Genomic DNA, 16,982 nt, shown 5'->3' with positions numbered 1-16,982 from the left:
TCTTTACTGTTTGCCTCTACTGTCCTTGGCTTGCTGGTAGCATGCGCAATGATACTGATCAGCCTATTAGTATGCCAGATTAAATATAGACACAGACAGACAGACAGACAGACAGACAGACAGACAGACAGACAGACAGACAGACAGACAGACAGACAGACAGACAGGGGTGAATGCTTGAATGTCATGGCAAATAGTTTAGATCAGGGGTCTTCAACGTGTTTTAAGAGAGAGATGAAGCAGGGACCCCCACTACATGTTGGATTCATCATGTTAAATGTGTGTTTTCAGACATGTAATCACTTAAACCCTCAATACTTTGTAAACTTGACCTTTGGCTCGGTACTTGGTCTGCTCTTTTGGCCCTGTACACTGTCTACCAGCTACCATTCGAGACTGTCCAACTTTCACTGCTTTTAAACTTAAACCAAAAAAAAAGGTTACTAGAGCGCCAATCATGCAACCATAATAGGACTGCTTGGTCTCGGAGTAACCTAAAGGCCAAACCGCACCAATGCAACTCCTCGCAACGTCTTGCAACATGCAACTACTTGAAACCATTATCCCCAACGGTAGTTGTAAGGAGTTGCATTGGTGCGGTTGACCTTAAAACTGTTTTGTTGCAAGGAGTTGCGAGTGTGGACTGGCCTTTAGAGCAATTTTAGCTTTTTAACCTGTTTTGTCATTCATGTGTATTATTTATGGTGTTGATTGTAACGATTAACTAACAGTGCATTTTATGTATTGTTAATTATACCCACATAATAATTCCCTCCCAAATAAACGAATGAATGAAATTGAACTAAACAAAATATTGATTAAAAGACTGACTTGATGCCCTGTCTTATGTTTGTCAGCCTGGAGAGATCATCTTTGGTGACGGCTGCTCCAAGCTGTGTCGCTGTGCAGGGAACTACACCTTGCAGTGTGTGGATAATTCCTGTGACCCCACAGAAGAGTGTCGTGAGGTCAGCGGAGTAGCAGGATGCTATCCCAAAGGTGATAATATCCAGGATTTATTGCCTGGACCAACAGGCCAGCACACAAAATGTGAATGTATCTGACTGACAGATTGACTGTCCTTTCGGTTGGCCTAACAACAAACTAGCCAATCATATAGAAATTTCCCTCAAGGCTATGGGATGCAGTATATCGTCAGTTAACAACAACCTAGTCGATTGCCGAGTTATCGTCCCTGCAGGCTACGGGATCAAAAAAAGCTTGTGCTGAAAAACTATTCACAATTTAGACCAGAAACACATGGCTGTTTCCGGTTTAAATCTGCTGCCACACTATTTAAGCGAATCTTTGGGAAAATGAACCGGAATGGAAATGCTGCTATGGCCACGGCCTAATTTAGCTAAATCATGATCATTTCACATCTACAAAGCCTAACTTCAAAGTTTGGCAGGAAACGGTTGCTACGTACAGTAGTTGCTACCCTGTCACATCTGATTGGCTGGCACACAGACTGAGTGGCAGTATCGGCACTTAATACAAACATAAAACATATTTGTAACCCAAGCACACAGTAACACATACCTTCCTCCACCATCTTTCATACAGCTACATCCACCTGCATAGCGTCTGGAGACCCACACTACACCACCTTTGACCGTCGCAAGTACAACTTCATGGGCAACTGCAGCTATGTGATGTCTAAACCCTGCAACCACACATCCATGCAGCACTTTGAGGTCCATGTCGACAACGAAAACCGCCACAACAGACCTACCATTTCCTACGTGAAGGCTGTGCACGTGTACGTGCGCAGCATGAAGATTTCCATACTGAAGGGAGGCACTGTACAGGTGAGATACAATAGGTGTAGCACTCAAATGAGGCGCATTAATGAGGTGCAGATGTTGATGTTGTGCAATTTGGGCAACATTGATTAAGTTGCTAAACAGGTAGGCTGTTAAGCTAGTGCTCTAGGGCCCTCTGCTGGCCTTTCAAAGAATCTCACCACACCCCTGCAGTCACTAACCAATCAGGATATCTCTGATAGGAGAGAGTGAGAGAGAGAGAGAGAGAGAGAGAGAGAGAGAGAGAGAGAGAGAGAGAGAGAGAGAGAGAGAGAGAGAGAGAGAGAGAGAGATATTGAAGGGGAATCTTGATATTGGGTCCTCTTCTCATTCTGCACCCATTTCTGCCTAGTAATGCGGGAAGGTAAAACAAAATGCTTAAAAACACTTACTTGTACTTACTATCTCTCTAATGAATTGTCATGTTTGTCTCTCTCATGTTGCTCTTGCGTAGCTGAATAGGACCAATGTCAACCTGCCAGTCACTCCAGCCAGCGGTGTCTCTGTGTTCAAGTCTGGGAAACACTACACTGTAGCCATGGACTTTGGTGTGACCGTCCGCTACGATGGAAACCACTTCATGGACATCAAAGTGATCAAAGAGTGAGTGAAACGCATTACAGCCTGTTATTTGAATCATTTGACTGATCTTATCTAAAGATATGTTCAGTACCAAAGCAGTAGTCCTACTTCAGGACAGCAACGTGATGAACACAATGAATTATGACTGAAATAAATAACTAACTAAATAAATATCCTGCAATAACAAATAGTGATTCGAGCTGAGCTCTGATGAACTCTGTTCTATGAATTAATTCCTCTCCACTCTTTCCTTTGCCTCTACCTGGTGACCTGCAGTTACAAGGACACATTGTGTGGTCTGTGTGGAGACTACAATGACAATGCCAAGGATGACATGCGAAAGCCAGATGGCATCGTGACCAATGACCCCAATGTGTTCGGACACAGCTGGGTGACCGACCCCAAGTGAGTAACGACGTTAACATGAACGCCGCCTACTCCATTATGAACACACACAAACACACACATTGATACAGATACATTCAACCACAAACAACCACCATTTCCTTGCTTGTGTCTCCATAGCTGTAATAAGAAGCCCAACGTCACGGTCCCAGGATGTACGGATGAGGAACAGGATCTGTATGAGACCTCTGGATACTGTGGCGTCCTGTTGGACAAGAGGGGACCCTTTGCTGTCTGTCACCGCAAGGTCAACCCCAATGTGAGTGTTTATACACACACACTAGTCTTGTGTAGCCAGACAATCTCCTCTTACTGATACTGTATTCTGTGAATGGGCTAAAACTGGAAATGAAAAAAACTAAAAAATAACCTAAAATCATGTCTGACTTCAAATTACAACTGGTCTTAGATTCCTACCCCCACCATTTTGCCCCCTCCCCTACTTTCTCTGTAATATATATGTTTCTGATACTGGAGATGTATTGTATGTCTTAATGATGAATAGAGGACAATGGACCACAATGGAGACAAGCCTCCCGGGGCTTTTTGTGTTGTCCTTTTATTTCAGCGTAACTTTTGTACTACATAACTGTACCCCATGTACTTTTAACAATCTTGTTAATGAAGTATTCAATCAATCAATCAAAAACAGCTTCACAGAACCAATTTGAAGACTTTAGGGAGTGGGAGTATGTTTGTTACCACCGGGTTTCTCCTGCGTTTAAGCACATTCACTGACTTTATATTTCACCAGATGCATCAATAGGCGGAAATCTTTGATCTGGCTACTAGGCGTGACTACACACACAAACACACAAATGCATATTATGCACTCAAACAAACACAGACTTTTTAAACTCCTTTCTTGTGTATCTGTTTGTTTATCAGGACTACTTCAAGGACTGTCTGTTTGACCTGTGTGAGCTGGACGGGGCCAAGCCCATCCTCTGTGAGGCCATTGAAGCCTACGTCAATGAGTGCCAGGACCGTGGAGTCAACATCCCCCCCTGGAGGAACCAAACATTCTGCCGTGAGTCAACTGACCAGTGGAGGATGGAGGGATGGAAGGATAGATGGATGGATGGATGAGAGGATGAGTGGAGAGAGGGATGGGGGAAAGAGAGCGAGGAATTAATTGATGGCTGTTCATATCAGTGTGGAGAGGATGGATGGACGGAGGGACGGAGGGAAGGAAAGACGTTATTGCTATTGTCTAAGCAGAATTAGAAATAATCTAACAATAAAGAGCAGGTGATACAGTATTAAGTTTATTCACACACACACATATTCCTCTTTATCCTTCCTTTAGCTCTGGACTGTCCTGTTAACAGCCACTATGAGCCGTGTGCAGAACCCTGTCAGAATACGTGCGCTGGGAAGCCCCCCACGGGCTGCGGTGGTCCCTGTGTGGAGTCGTGTGTGTGTGACCCCGGCTACATCCTCAGTGCTGGAAAGTGTGTGAGGACCACTGACTGTGGATGCAAACACACCAACGGACAATACTATGAGGTACATATAGGAGTGACTGAAATGTCTACTACTAATAAAGAATGGAGCTAGGCTGTATACTTTTTATTTAATTGATGATTGTGTTAATGCATACATATTTCTCTCTCTCTCTCTCTCTCTCTCTCTCATCTCTCTCTCTCTCTCTCTCTCTCTCTCAGCCTGGAGAGGAGTTTTATGTGGAGAACTGCTTGTTGAAGTGTAGGTGTAATGCTCCCTTCGTAACCTGTTCGGCAGCAGACTGCCCTCCACTGCATGAGTGTAAACTGCAAGGAGGAGATCTGGGCTGCTACCCCACCAGTAAGTTCACTCTCAATAGAGATGCTCTAGCAGAGAAACTAAAAGTAGCTTTGAGAGATGTGTGCTGACGGCATAGATGTACAGATGTAAATAAAAGAGATCTCACATGCATGTAGATACAGTAAAAAGCTATCAGGAAAGATTGGTTCATAAATTACAAACACAAACTTGTGAAACAAAAGTGCTAAAATAAATGTCCTTCAACTCCAGCTCCTACAACACCCATACCTCCAACACCAGGTCCAACTACACCCAGACCAACCACGACAAGCACACCAAGTAAGACTGAAAATGAACAGTATTTAAGTGATTCCTTTGTGTCCTTCATACCTCATTTATGAACCATTTATTTAATGTTGTTTTTCTCTGTGTTGTCTTGTAACCCACAGTAACATGTCCTCCCAATGCTGAGTACAATGAGTGTGGTCCAGCTTGTAGTCCCAGCTGTAAGGAACCCTCCACCAACTGTACAGGCCCCTGCATTAGTGGCTGCTTCTGTAAGCCGGGCTACGTCTTAAACGGACGCCGTTGTGTCAAACCGGACACCTGTGGCTGTCTGGATGAACACTACAACTACTACGAGGTTAGACGCCATACATTGCAATGCTTATGTGAATGATCTATACTTGAGACTCAGACAAATGAGGTTATCATGAACTGAAAGGAGATTAAATGATTATGAGATAATACTAGAGAATAAGATAAGATAAGGATATGGAAAGGAGGTGAGGTGAGACAAGAGGAAACGTACACAAGGCGAGTCAAGAAATATGGTTACACAAATTAATAGTGCTTTTTTAGTTAAAATAACTGAAAATAAATAATTTATGTAATTATAATCTATAAAGTGTGCTTAGTAGGGAGAGAGCGTAAATCTCCGGCAGGAGGTATTTCTAATAGTAATAGAAATGTAGCGACATTACCAGGGGTGCACTCACAGTGGTGTGTTCTACCGTCAGATGCTGTGTACGACGTATACCTTGAGATTTTTTTTCGTCGCCACCGTACACCTTCATATCTGACACGCTGATACGCTCTGATACGCTAACTGCCCAAGGCTGGGGGGCAGCAAGAATGTGTGGGCTAACTCTGAGTTGATGGCTTATCATGTGTGAAGCTATTGTCCTTGAGGTGATAAGTAATGGCTGCGACGGAATTCACACATTAACAACGACGTGAATACTAATGAAGTACTCTAATCAGGCAGTGATTAGAGTGCTTCATTAGTATTCGCGTATGTGCGTCCTATGCCACACAAGTAAGGAAGCCATGCACACCAAAGAAACCTATAGAAAGAAAAGTTTGGAAAGTTATGGGCATGTTTTAGTATTCCATCAAGCTTGTGGGTTAAAACACTATGCACAAGTATGCGTAATTTGATGATGTTTATAAGTGCCATTTATGCTAGGGCACTTTTTTTTTGCAAATGCAAACATTTTTCTCACTGCTTGTTATTGCTGCTGAAATGTGTGAGGAGCCCAAACAAAAGATACAAAGACAGATTTTTTTTTCAGAGTGTACATATGGGCCACTTTTTTTGCACATGCATTTTTTTCTTCAGTTATTTGTATTTCTTTATTATTGCTGCTAAAAATCAGTACAAAAGAAAAATCAGTACAAAGAATATTGCGTGTGTGGGTCACACACGCGCCCGAAGCGCGCGCGCAATTTTTTTACATTTAATTAACTATAGACGCGCACATGCCGTGCGTGTGGGAGGCAGGGAATAATCATAGTATACCTTCAAAAAAAAACTAGAACACAACACTGGGTGCACATAACTTTTTAGGTCTAGTACTCAGAAGAGCACCTGGAGACGTGACTGGGTGCGCACCAAATAAATGGTCTCGTGCCGTTTTGTCAACGGGGGGGGGGGGGGGGATATGATATTCAGCACGGTGCCCACCGGACAGTTTTGTCAACGGTGGGGGGGGGGGGGGGGGGGGGGTGCTGCGCGAGAAAAAAGGACGCTCTGCTTCCAAATTCCGCCGATTTTCGCCTGGTTTTTTTTCTCACTCCGTTTGGTGAAGCCCCCAAGGTTGGTGCCCTGTGCTGCGCTGCTTTTATCCGCCAGATTGGGACGTTCACGGCATATTTTGCACCATTACGGTGCGTTTCTCATCGGTGACGAGTGCCTCTAACAGCCGCTGCTGGCTGCGTGCACGCAGCGAGGCAATGCAAGGCGATGCGAGACACTCACACAATCACGTGCAGCATGCGTACTCTCCTCCTGCAATGGCTGTACATGGGGGCGGGGCCGACGCGTGCTTTAGCGTGATTGTGTGAGTGTGGCTTCAGGAAGTAAATTCCTAGCCTCGATCTCCAGGCTTTTATTTTTTAGTTTTGCTAAAAAATAAAAGCTTGGAAATTCCTGTCCCAGCTGTTGGTACGCAAAAGCGCCTCGCGTCGTCTGATGTGCCACGCATTATTTATTTTGGGTGCGCATGCGCACCTGCGCACCAGTTATGTGCACCCCTGGACATTACCAACTAGAGCTATGTACTGTAACAGTAGCATGGCATACATGTTACTGTTCATCATTATTATGATTACATGTTGCACATCATCTTTACTGTTTGCCTCTACTGTCCTTGGCTTGCTGGTAGCATGCGCAATGATACTGATCAGCCTATTAGTATGCCAGATTAAATAGACAGACAGACAGACAGACAGACAGACAGACAGACAGGGGTGAATGCTTGAATGTCATGGCAAATAGTTTAGATCAGGGGTCTTCAATGTGTTTCAAGAGAGAGATGAAGCAGGGACCCCCACTACATGTTGGATTCATCATGTTAAATGTGTGTTTTCAGACATGTAATCACTTAAACCCTCAATACTTTGTAAACTTGACCTTTGGCTTGGTACGTGGTCTGCTCTTTTGTCCCTGTACACTGTCTACCAGCTACCATTCGAGACTGTCCGACTTTCACTGCTTTTAAACTTAAACAAAAAAAAAGGTTACTAGAGCGCCAATCATGCAACCATAATTTGCACCATTACGGTGCGTTTCTCATCGGTGACGAGTGCCTCTAACAGCCGCTGCTGGCTGCGTGCACGCAGCGAGGCAATGCAAGGCGATGCGAGACACTCACACAATCACGTGCAGCATGCGTACTCTCCTCCTGCAATGGCTGTACATGGGGGCGGGGCCGACGCGTGCTTTAGCGTGATTGTGTGAGTGTGGCTTCAGGAAGTAAATTCCTAGCCTCGATCTCCAGGCTTTTATTTTTTAGTTTTGCTAAAAAATAAAAGCTTGGAAATTCCTGTCCCAGCTGTTGGTACGCAAAAGCGCCTCGCGTCGTCTGATGTGCCACGCATTATTTATTTTGGGTGCGCATGCGCACCTGCGCACCAGTTATGTGCACCCCTGGACATTACCAACTAGAGCTATGTACTGTAACAGTAGCATGGCATACATGTTACTGTTCATCATTATTATGATTACATGTTGCACATCATCTTTACTGTTTGCCTCTACTGTCCTTGGCTTGCTGGTAGCATGCGCAATGATACTGATCAGCCTATTAGTATGCCAGATTAAATAGACAGACAGACAGACAGACAGACAGACAGACAGACAGGGGTGAATGCTTGAATGTCATGGCAAATAGTTTAGATCAGGGGTCTTCAATGTGTTTCAAGAGAGAGATGAAGCAGGGACCCCCACTACATGTTGGATTCATCATGTTAAATGTGTGTTTTCAGACATGTAATCACTTAAACCCTCAATACTTTGTAAACTTGACCTTTGGCTTGGTACGTGGTCTGCTCTTTTGTCCCTGTACACTGTCTACCAGCTACCATTCGAGACTGTCCGACTTTCACTGCTTTTAAACTTAAACAAAAAAAAAGGTTACTAGAGCGCCAATCATGCAACCATAATAGGACTGCTTGGTCTCGGAGTAACCTAAAGGCCAAACCGCACCAATGCAACTCCTCGCAACGCCTTGCAACATGCAACTACTTGAAACCATTATCCCCAACGGTAGTTGTAAGGAGTTGCATTGGTGCAGTTGACCTTAAAACTGTTTTGTTGCAAGGAGTTGCGAGTGTGGACTGGCCTTTAGAGCAATTTTTGCTTTTTAACCTGTTTTGTCATTCATGTGTATTATTTATGGTGTTGATTGTAACGATTAACTAACAGTGCATTTTATGTATTGTTCATTATACCCACATAATAATTCCCTCCCAAATAAACAAATGAATGAAATTGAACTAAACAAAATATTGATTAAAAGACTGACTTGATGCCCTGTCTTATGTTTGTCAGCCTGGAGAGATCATCTTTGGTGACGGCTGCTCCAAGCTGTGTCGCTGTGCAGGGAACTACACCTTGCAGTGTGTGGATAATTCCTGTGACCCCACAGAAGAGTGTCGTGAGGTCAGCGGAGTAGCAGGATGCTATCCCAAAGGTGATAATATCCAGGATTTATTGCCTGGACCAACAGGCCAGCACACAAAATGTGAATGTATCTGACTGACAGATTGACTGTCCTTTCGGTTGGCCTAACAACAAACTAGCCAATCATAGAGAAATTTCCCTCAAGGCTATGGGATGCAGTGTATCGTCAGTTAACAACAACCTAGTCGATTGCCGAGTTATCGTCCCTGCAGGCTACGGGATCAAAAAAAGCTTGTGCTGAAAAACTATTCACAATTTAGACCAGAAACACATGGCTGTTTCCGGTTTAAATCTGCTGCCACACTAATTAAGCGAATCTTTGGGAAAATGAACCGGAATGGAAATGCTGCTATGGCCACGGCCTAATTTAGCTAAATCATGATCATTTCACATCTACAAAGGATAACTTCAAAGTTTGGCAGGAAACGGTTGCTACGTACAGTAGTTGCTACCCTGTCACATCTGATTGGCTGGCACACAGACTGAGTGGCAGTATCGGCACTTCCTGCATCGTCATATACAATACAAACATAAAACATATTTGTAACCCAAGCACACAGTAACACATACCTTCCTCCACCATCTTTCATACAGCTACATCCACCTGCATAGCGTCTGGAGACCCACACTACACCACCTTTGACCGTCGCAAGTACAACTTCATGGGCAACTGCAGCTATGTGATGTCTAAACCCTGCAACCACACCTCCATGCAGCACTTTGAGGTCCATGTCGACAACGAAAACCGCCACAACAGACCTACCATTTCCTACGTGAAGGCTGTGCACGTGTACGTGCGCAGCATGAAGATTTCCATACTGAAGGGAGGCACTGTACAGGTGAGATACAATAGGTGTAGCACTCAAATGAGGCGCATTAATGAGGTGCAGATGTTGATGTTGTGCAATTTGGGCAACATTGATTAAGTTGCTAAACAGGTAGGCTGTTAAGCTAGTGCTCTAGGGCCCTCTGCTGGCCTTTCAAAGAATCTCACCACACCCCTGCAGTCACTAACCAATCAGGATATCTCTGATAGGAGAGAGAGAGAGTGTGAGAGAGATAGTGAGAGAGAGAGAGAGAGAGAGAGAGCGAGAGAGAGAGAGAGAGAGAGAGAGAGAGAGAGAGAGAGAGAGAGAGAGCGATATTGAAGGGGAATCTTGATATTGGGTCCTCTTCTCATTCTGCACCCATTTCTGCCTAGTAATGCGGGAAGGTAAAACAAAATGCTTAAAAACACTTACTTGTACTTACTATCTCTCTAATGAATTGTCATGTTTGTCTCTCTCATGTTGCTCTTGCGTAGCTGAATAGGACCAATGTCAACCTGCCAGTCACTCCAGCCAGCGGTGTCTCTGTGTTCAAGTCTGGGAAACACTACACTGTAGCCATGGACTTTGGTGTGACCGTCCGCTACGATGGAAACCACTTCATGGACATCAAAGTAATCAAAGAGTGAGTGAAACGCATTACAGCCTGTTATTTGAATCATTTGACTGATCTTATCTAAAGATATGTTCAGTACGTGATGAACACAGTGAATTATGATTGAAATAAATAACTAACTAACTAAATAAATATCCTGCAATAACAAATAGTGATTCGAGCTGAGCTCTGATGAACTCTGTTCTATGAATTAATTCCTCTCCACTCTTTCCTTTGCCTCCACCTGGTGACCTGCAGTTACAAGGACACATTGTGTGGTCTGTGTGGAGACTACAATGACAATGCCAAGGATGACATGCGAAAGCCAGACGGCATCGTGACCAATGACCCCAATGTGTTTGGACACAGCTGGGTGACCGACCCCAAGTGAGTAACGACGTTAACATGAACGCCGCCTACTCCATTATGAACACGCACAAACACACACATTGATACAGATACATTCAACCACAAACAACCACCATTTCCTTGCTTGTGTCTCCATAGCTGTAATAAGAAGCCCAACGTCACGGTCCCAGGATGTACGGATGAGGAACAGGATCTGTATGAGAGCTCTGGATACTGTGGCATCCTGTTGGACAAGAGGGGACCCTTTGCTGTCTGTCACCGCAAGGTCAACCCCAATGTGAGTGTTTATGCACACACACTAGTCTTGTGTAGCCAGACAATCTCCTCTTACTGATACTGTATTCTGTGATACCTAAATTCAGTGAATGGGCTAAAACTGGAAATGAAAAACACTAAAAAATAACCTAAAATCATGTCTGACTTCAAATTACAACTGGTCTTAGATTCCTACCCCCACCATTTTGCCCCCTCTCCTACTTTCTCTGTAATATATATGTTTCTGCTACTGGAAATGTATTAATGATGAATAGAGGACAATGGACCACAATGGAGACAAGCCTCCTGGGGCTTTTTGTGTTGTCCTTTTATTTCAGCGTAACTTTTGTACTACATAACTGTACCCCATGTACTTTTAACAATCTTGTTAATGAAGTATTCAATCAATCAATCAAAAACAGCTTCACAGAACCAATGTGAAGACTTTAAGGAGTGGGAGTAGGTTTGTTACCACCGGGTTTCTCCTGCGTTTAAGCACATTCACTGACTTTATATTTCACCAGATGCATCAATAGGCGGAAATCTTTGATCTGGCTACTAGGCGTGACTACACACACAAACACACAAATGCATATTATGCACTCAAACAAGCACAGACTTTTTAAACTCCTTTCTTGTGTATCTGTTTGTTTATCAGGACTACTTCAAGGACTGTCTGTTTGACCTGTGTGAGCTGGACGGGGCCAAGCCCATCCTCTGTGAGGCCATTGAAGCCTACGTCAATGAGTGCCAGGACCGTGGAGTCAACATCCCCCCCTGGAGGAACCAAACATTCTGCCGTGAGTCAACTGACCAGTGGAGGATGGAGGGATGGAAGGATAGATGGATGGATGGATGAGAGGATGAGTGGAGAGAGGGATGGGGGAAAGAGAGCGAGGAATTAATTGATGGCTGGTCATATCAGTGTGGAGAGGATGGATGGACGGAGGGAAGGAAAGACGTTATTGCTATTGTCTAAGCAGAATTAGAAATAATCTAACAATAAAGAGCAGGTGATACAGTATTAAGTTTATTCACACACACACATATTCCTCTTTATCCTTCCTTTAGCTCTGGACTGTCCTGTTAACAGCCACTATGAGCCGTGTGCAGAACCCTGTCAGAATACGTGCGCTGGGAAGCCCCCCACGGGCTGCGGTGGTCCCTGTGTGGAGTCGTGTGTGTGTGACCCCGGCTACATCCTCAGTGCTGGAAAGTGTGTGAGGACCACTGACTGTGGATGCAAACACACCAACGGACAATACTATGAGGTACATATAGGAGTGACTGAAATGTCTACTACTAATAAAGAATGGAGCTAGGCTGTATACTTTTTATTTAATTGATGATTGTGTTAATGCATACATATTTCTCTCTCTCTCTCTCTCTCTCTCTCTCTCTCTCTCTCTCTCTCTCTCTCTCTCTCTCTCTCAGCCTGGAGAGGAGTTTTATGTGGAGAACTGTTTGTTGAAGTGTAGGTGTAATGCTCCCTTCGTAACCTGTTCGGCAGCAGACTGCCCTCCACTGCATGAGTGTAAACTGCAAGGAGGAGATCTGGGCTGCTACCCCACCAGTAAGTTCACTCTCAATAGAGATGCGCTAGCAGAGAAACTAAAAGTAGCTTTGAGAGATGTGTGCTGACGGCATAGATGTACAGATGTAAATAAAAGAGATCTCACATGCATGTACTGTAGATACAGTAAAAAGCTATCAGGAAAGATTGGTTCATAAATTACAAACACAAACACAAACACAAAACTACAAAAATTACAAACAAAAGTGCTAAAATAAATGTCCTTCAACTCCAGCTCCTACAACACCCATACCTCCAACACCAGGTCCAACTACACCCAGACCAACCACGACAAGCACACCAAGTAAGACTGAAAATGAACAGTATTTAAGTGATTCCTTTGTGTCCTTCATACCTCATTTATGAACCATTTATTTAATGTTGTTTTTCTCTGTGTTGTCTTGTAACCCACAGTAACATGTCCTCCCAATGCTGAGTACAATGAGTGTGGTCCAGCTTGTAGTCCCAGCTGTAAGGAACCCTCCACCAACTGTACAGGCCCCTGCATTAGTGGCTGCTTCTGTAAGCCGGGCTACGTCTTAAACGGACACCGTTGTGTCAAACCGGACACCTGTGGCTGTCTGGATGAACACTACAACTACTACGAGGTTAGACGCCATACATTGCAATGCTTATGTGAATGATCTATACTTGAGACAAATGAGGTTATCATGAACTGAAAGGAGATTAAATTATGAGATAATACGAGAGAATACGATAAGATAAGGATAAGGACACGAGGTGAGGTGAGACAAGAGGAAATGAACCCAAGGTGAGTTAAGAAATATGGTTAAACAAATTAATAGTGCTTTTTTTATGTCCGCAAAACTGTTGTTTTGATGAAACATGAATATATTGTCTACAGTCACAACTATTGTACCTGTATAGATTATTCTCAATATACATTTTGGTAATACAATACATACATTCACTCCTGGGAGTGCCAAAAAAAATCTAAATTAACTGAAAATAAATAATGTATTTAAGTATAATCTATAAAGTGTGCTTAGTAGAGATAGGGTAAATCTCCAGCAGGAGGTATTTCTAATAATAATAGAAATGTAGTGACATTACCAGCTAGAGCTATGTAACAGTAGCATGGCATACATGGCACATCATATTTACTGTTTGCCATACTGTCCTTGGCTTGCTGGTAGCATTACCCAAAAATATGATGCTTGATCAGCCAGATCGAATCTGCCATCAGTATGACAGATTCGATGTAGACACAGACGGACGGAAAGACGGACAGACGGACGGACAGACAGACAGACAGACAGACAGACAGACAGACAGACAGACAGACATGGGTGAATGCATGAATGTCATGACAAATAGTTTAGATCGAGGGTCTTCAATGTTTTTTAGGCCAAGGACCCCTTAGCTGAGAGAGAGATGAAGTAGGGACCCCCACTACATATTGGATTAATGTTAAATGTGCGTTTTCAGACATGTAACCACTTAAACCCTCAATACTTTGTAAACTTGACCTTTGGCTTGGTACTTGGTCTGCTCTTTTTTTCCCAGTACACCAACCAAACCTATAAAAATAGCCGATCGACGCGTTATGAGCTTGTAGATCTGCTATTTTCAGCTAATGTTCCCCCCCAGAATAGGGATGCGAGGGTTCAAGTGGTATGTAAAATGTAAAATTAAAAAGTAAAGTCACCATCACACAAAGATTTGGCGGCCTCCCTGCAGTATCTCAGAGGATCTTAGGGGTCCCGGACCCCTGGTTTAGATAGTTGTGTTAGGACAAGGTCGACCTCTAGTGGGGACTGTGAGGTGCAGCGCCGACACACCACTTTTGGACAGAATGTCCAAAAAGGGAAGTCTGTTGTGGAACAGTCTACCAGCTATCATTCGCGACTGTCCAACTTGCACTGCTTTTAAACTTAGCATGAAAAAAAGGTTACTAGAGCTTTGTCTCGGAGTAACCTTAGATCCCTTTTAGCGTGTAACCTGTTTTGTAATTCATGTGTATTACGTATGGTGTTGATTGTCATGATGTACTACTGTATGCTCTGTTTTGTATGTTACTCGTTTTTTATGTTGGGGACAAAGTATGGAAATTAGCATCTCTTGCTAACTCCTGTGTATTTACAGTGCATGTTATGTATTGTTCATTAATACATATTTGTTCCTCCCAAATAAAGAAATACATGAAATGAAATTCATGAAATGAAATATGAATTAGACTTAAGACTGACTTCATGCCCTGTCTTATGTTTGTCAGCCTGGAGAGATCATCTTTGGTGACGGCTGCTCCAAGCTGTGTCGCTGTGCAGGGAACTACACCTTGCAGTGTGTGGATAATTCCTGTGACCCCACAGAAGAGTGTCGTGAGATCAGCGGAGTAGCAGGCTGCTATCCCAAAGGTGATAATGTCAAGGAAAACTTGTCATACACATAAGCAGCATTTGTTGCCTGGAACAACCAAGCCCCCAGAACCCAGTGTTTGCATTGAGGCGCATTGGACATGCTGGACATTTATACACCATATTCACACAGCGGCCATTTTGCTATTAAGTTAATGAAATAATGCCACCCCGGGTAGCATTTATTCCCAATCCGCAAATATGGCGTGCGCAAAATGCCCGCTGTGTGAATATAGTCAATAGGTACTGCAGCTTAAAACGGCTGGGGCCACTGTACGAACTAGCGAAAACGGTTTCAACCAATGGGCTCGTCTCACGAGCTTGCGCACGAGCTTGCGCACGAGGCTGCGCACCTCTGTGATGCAAAACGTGTCACCTCTGTGAATGACGGATTGAGTCAGCACTGAGTGATGAAGTACAGTACACCAATAATTAGCCATTTGTCCTTTCGGTTGGCCTAACAACAAACTAGTCAATCATAGAGAAATTATCCCTCTAGGCTCTGGGATGCAGTATATCCTCAGCAGGTCTAACAACAACCTAGTCAATTGCAGAGTTATCGTCCCTGCAGGCTATGGGATCAAAAAAGCTGAAAAACTATTCACAATTTAGACCAGAAACACATGACTGTTTCCGGTTTAAATATGCCGCCACACTAATCAAGCAAATCTTTGGGAAAATGAACCGGAATGGAAATGCTGCTATGGCCACGGCCTAATTTAGCTAAATCTTGATCATTTCACATCTACAAAGGCTAATTGAAAAGTTTGGCAGGAAACGGTTGCTACGTACAGTAGTTGTTACCCTGTTACATCTGATTGGCTGGCACACAGACTGAGTGGCAGTATCGGCGCTTCCTGTATCGTCATTTACAATACAAACATAAAACATATTTGTAACCCAAGCACACAGTAACACATACCTTCCTCCACCATCTTTCATACAGCTACATCCACCTGCATAGCCTCTGGAGACCCACACTACACCACCTTTGACCGTCGCAAGTACAACTTCATGGGCAACTGCAGCTATGTGATGTCTAAACCCTGCAACCACACCTCCATGCAGCACTTTGAGGTCCATGTCGACAACGAAAACCGCCACAACAGACCTACCATTTCCTACGTGAAGGCTGTGCACGTGTACGTGCGCAGCATGAAGATTTCCATCCTGAAGGGAGGCACAGTACAGGTAAGATGGGCGTAGCACTCAAATGAGGTGCATTAATGAGCAGATGTTGATGTTGTGCAATTTGGGCAAATTTGATTAAGTTGCTAAACAGGTAGGCTGTTAAGCAAGTGCTCTAGGGCCCTCTGCTGGCCTTTAAAAAAACACTTAGACTTGCTATCTCTCTAATAATTGTCATGTTTGTTTCTCTTGTGTTGCTCTTGCGTAGCTGAATGGGACCAATGTCAACCTGCCAGTCACTCCAGCCAGCGGTGTCTCTGTGTTCAAGTCTGGGAAACACTACACTGTAGCCATGGACTTTGGTGTGACCGTCCGCTACGATGGAAACCACTTCATGGACATCAAAGTGATCAAAGAGTGAGTGAAACCCATAACAGCCTGTTATTTTAATCGTTTGACTGATATAATTCAAAGATTTGTACAGTAACTGAACAGGTGTCCCATGAATTAATTCCTCTCCACTCTTTCCTTTGCCTCCACCTGGTGACCTGCAGTTACAAGGACACATTGTGTGGTCTGTGTGGAGACTACAATGACAATGCCAAGGATGATATGCGAAAGCCAGACGGCATCGTGACCAATGACCCCAATGTGTTCGGACACAGCTGGGTGACCGACCCCAAGTGAGTAACGTTAACATGAACGCAGAATCCCTCACACACACACACAATTAAAACATAAACACAAACAACCACCATTTCCCTGCTTGTGTCTCCATAGCTGTAATAAGAAGCCCAACGTCACGGTCCCAGGATGTACGGATGAGGAACAGGATCTGTATGAGAGCTCTGGAT

General features: G+C 43.9%; 1 protein-coding gene and 1 pseudogene across 2 annotated transcripts in view; both read left to right on the top strand.

The window, feature by feature from the left end:
• LOC308102194 (zonadhesin-like) overlaps positions 1-11,908 on the top strand; it is a 30,469-nt pseudogene extending 18,561 nt beyond the window's left edge. The window contains exons 22-37 of the transcript in view: positions 858-999; positions 1,567-1,811; positions 2,260-2,408; positions 2,664-2,792; positions 2,913-3,051; positions 3,681-3,822; positions 4,102-4,301; positions 4,460-4,598; positions 4,809-4,877; positions 4,988-5,181; positions 8,872-9,013; positions 9,598-9,842; positions 10,307-10,455; positions 10,684-10,812; positions 10,933-11,071; positions 11,708-11,908. The product of the transcript in view is annotated as a zonadhesin-like (transcript). The remainder of the gene's footprint in view (positions 1-857; positions 1,000-1,566; positions 1,812-2,259; positions 2,409-2,663; positions 2,793-2,912; positions 3,052-3,680; positions 3,823-4,101; positions 4,302-4,459; positions 4,599-4,808; positions 4,878-4,987; positions 5,182-8,871; positions 9,014-9,597; positions 9,843-10,306; positions 10,456-10,683; positions 10,813-10,932; positions 11,072-11,707) is intronic.
• Positions 11,909-12,147: 239 nt separating this feature from the next.
• The window catches only part of LOC308102193 (zonadhesin-like), a gene marked incomplete at both ends in the record, with an annotated part of 5,634 nt that continues 799 nt past the window's right edge, over positions 12,148-16,982 (top strand). The window contains 9 exons of the mRNA XM_080451795.1: positions 12,148-12,265; positions 12,560-12,622; positions 12,858-12,926; positions 13,037-13,230; positions 14,859-15,000; positions 15,947-16,191; positions 16,397-16,545; positions 16,683-16,811; positions 16,909-16,982. The exon at positions 16,909-16,982 is cut by the window's right edge and continues 65 nt beyond it. Of these exons, the coding sequence (XP_080307921.1) occupies positions 12,148-12,265; positions 12,560-12,622; positions 12,858-12,926; positions 13,037-13,230; positions 14,859-15,000; positions 15,947-16,191; positions 16,397-16,545; positions 16,683-16,811; positions 16,909-16,982 (1,183 nt within the window). The remainder of the gene's footprint in view (positions 12,266-12,559; positions 12,623-12,857; positions 12,927-13,036; positions 13,231-14,858; positions 15,001-15,946; positions 16,192-16,396; positions 16,546-16,682; positions 16,812-16,908) is intronic.

This window comes from Gymnoscopelus braueri (genome assembly GCF_963280865.1).
Source record: "Gymnoscopelus braueri genome assembly, chromosome: 15".
NCBI lineage: Eukaryota > Metazoa > Chordata > Actinopteri > Myctophiformes > Myctophidae > Gymnoscopelus > Gymnoscopelus braueri.
The sequence above is the reverse complement of the archived record's forward strand: the minus strand, read 5'-3'. Positions and strand labels throughout refer to the sequence as shown.